Source organism: Oratosquilla oratoria, chromosome 9 (assembly GCF_046742065.1).
Source record: "Oratosquilla oratoria isolate Oo_2021 chromosome 9, ASM4674206v1, whole genome shotgun sequence".
NCBI lineage: Eukaryota > Metazoa > Arthropoda > Malacostraca > Stomatopoda > Squillidae > Oratosquilla > Oratosquilla oratoria.
In genome coordinates this window covers 32,306,040-32,307,955 of record NC_134785.1, presented here as the reverse complement: position 1 = coordinate 32,307,955, position 1,916 = coordinate 32,306,040, and the positions used below count along the sequence as shown (strand labels likewise).

The 1,916-nt window shown below is 37.3% G+C and overlaps 1 protein-coding gene across 1 annotated transcript; it reads right to left on the bottom strand.

The window, feature by feature from the left end:
- Positions 1–1,032, bottom strand: LOC143028023 (serine/threonine-protein kinase Chk1-like). Its single transcript, XM_076189666.1, has one exon. It carries the CDS (start codon positions 1,030–1,032, stop codon positions 1–3), a length of 1,032 nt encoding a protein of 343 aa, XP_076045781.1.
- Between the last annotated feature and the right edge of the window lie 884 nt (positions 1,033–1,916).

The following is a 1,916-nucleotide window of genomic DNA, read 5'->3' as shown; positions in this document are numbered from 1 at the left end:
TCAGCCTTGACGGTGTTTTTGCCAACCGGATACACGTTTCACAGGATCTGGTTCCAGAAGAATGTCCACAATTGTTCGGCAAGATTCACTCAGCCAGGTCCATGGCAACAAAGTGTTCAGTTCCTCGTTTTTATCGACCCACATTTTGTAGCTCTTATTTTCAGAGTCAGCTTGCTCCCACGGCCTGCCTTTTGTTGTCAGGTTAATGTAAATTACGCCACATGACCACAAGTCAACGGGTGGTCCAATGTAGCTTGAACATTTGATGACCTCAGGGGCCATGAAAGCCCGTGATCCTACAGTACCCGTGAGTTGTACCTCCTCTCCATTGACGACGAATACCTTGGCCAAGCCCAGGTCTGCAATCTTCAAGACTTTTTCTTCGTTGAGAAGGAGGTTCTCGGGTTTCAGATCCCGATGTGCAACTCCTCGAGAATGGAGATAGGCGACGCCTTCCATTAGTTGTGAAAAATAATTCAGAGCTTCTTTGCCCTTGATTCGATCAATGTTGGCCTTGATGTCGCCGCCAGAACAGTACTCCATAAACAGAGTTAGTCGGTTATCAAGTCTCTCCCAACAATAAAGGTTGATGATGTTCACTTGCTTCAGTTGAAAGTGAATGATCGCCTCATCCATGCAGTTGTCGTCGTTAGGGTTTAAAATGACAATCTTTTTGGCAACCAGTTCGTTATTAGTCTCATTTCTTATTAAAAAGACTTTTCCAAAGGCTCCGGTACCAAGAACTTTATCGGTGCTCCATTTCTTATCGTCTTTAAAAGCTTTTGCTTGTTTTTTGTTTGCTGCTGAAATCCTCTTAGTAGGAGTTATCTCGACGATGCTTGGAGGAGAATTCACATCTTTTTCATTTTCTTCTAAAGACTTACACCGGCAGCAGAAGATAGAGGAGAGTCGCGTCAGTACTTTCAGGAAAGTCTTCTTAAGAGACTTGCTGTTGCTGTGACGCCCTTGTTTTGTTCCTCTTGTAGATGAGCCTTCCTGGTCTTTAGGTTTCTTGCAGCTGTTGAGGAACATGTCGACGTACCACACAAATACATGAGCAAAATTAAGCAGAAATGTTTGATTACACAGTTTCAAGACATCGGAGATTATGGTTCTGACCTAGTGAAAATCATTTCTAGCCCTCTTGCCTCAGTGTACACCTTATGCACATAAAGTACCTGGAGTGCGATCCAAAGAAAACCTGTAAAGTATGCAACAGTGTTGAATTTATTCCTAGAGATAGGGCTAATCGTTTCTGTTGAAAGGTAATCCCTTGGTGAAAAAAATACTCCTAAGGCAAAAAATCATTATGTCATTGGGAGAAATTATCAGATAAAACAGCAGGACGGCATTAAATATATTTATGTATATATATATATATATATATATATATATATATATATATATACATATATATATATATATATACAATTCATCTATGACATTGGAGAAAATTGAAAATATCCAAAACATCTTATTGATAAGACAAAAATCAAAGCTAGGAAATGTTTTCTTAATACTTCGCAGGGCAAACCATTTAATTATAAAAATATGTTAACAATTTCGTATCACGAAAATTTAATCAATCTTCCTAGCATCTTTGAAAAATTTGGTATCCAGATAGTATTTAAAAATAATAATAACATTAAGAGTCTGTTATTTAAAATTTCTCCAAGAAGTAAAGAAGGATGTATTTATAACATACCATGTAAAAACTGTGATTTTATTTATATAGGCCAAACAGGCAAAGGCTTAGAAAAAAGAATAGGCCAACATAAATATAGTATTAAAACGGGGCAAGTGTCCAGTGGATTATTTGTCCACCAAAGGAATTATGGTCATAACATTGACTGGGGAAATTCTAAAATAATTACTTCTTGTAATAATATTATAGAAAGAAATATTCATGAAAAATG

Excerpts from the sequence above, each read along its gene's own strand:
- LOC143028023 (XM_076189666.1), bottom strand. The coding sequence starts at position 1,032 with ATGTTCCTCAACAGCTGCAAGAAACCTAAAGACCAGGAAGGCTCATCT.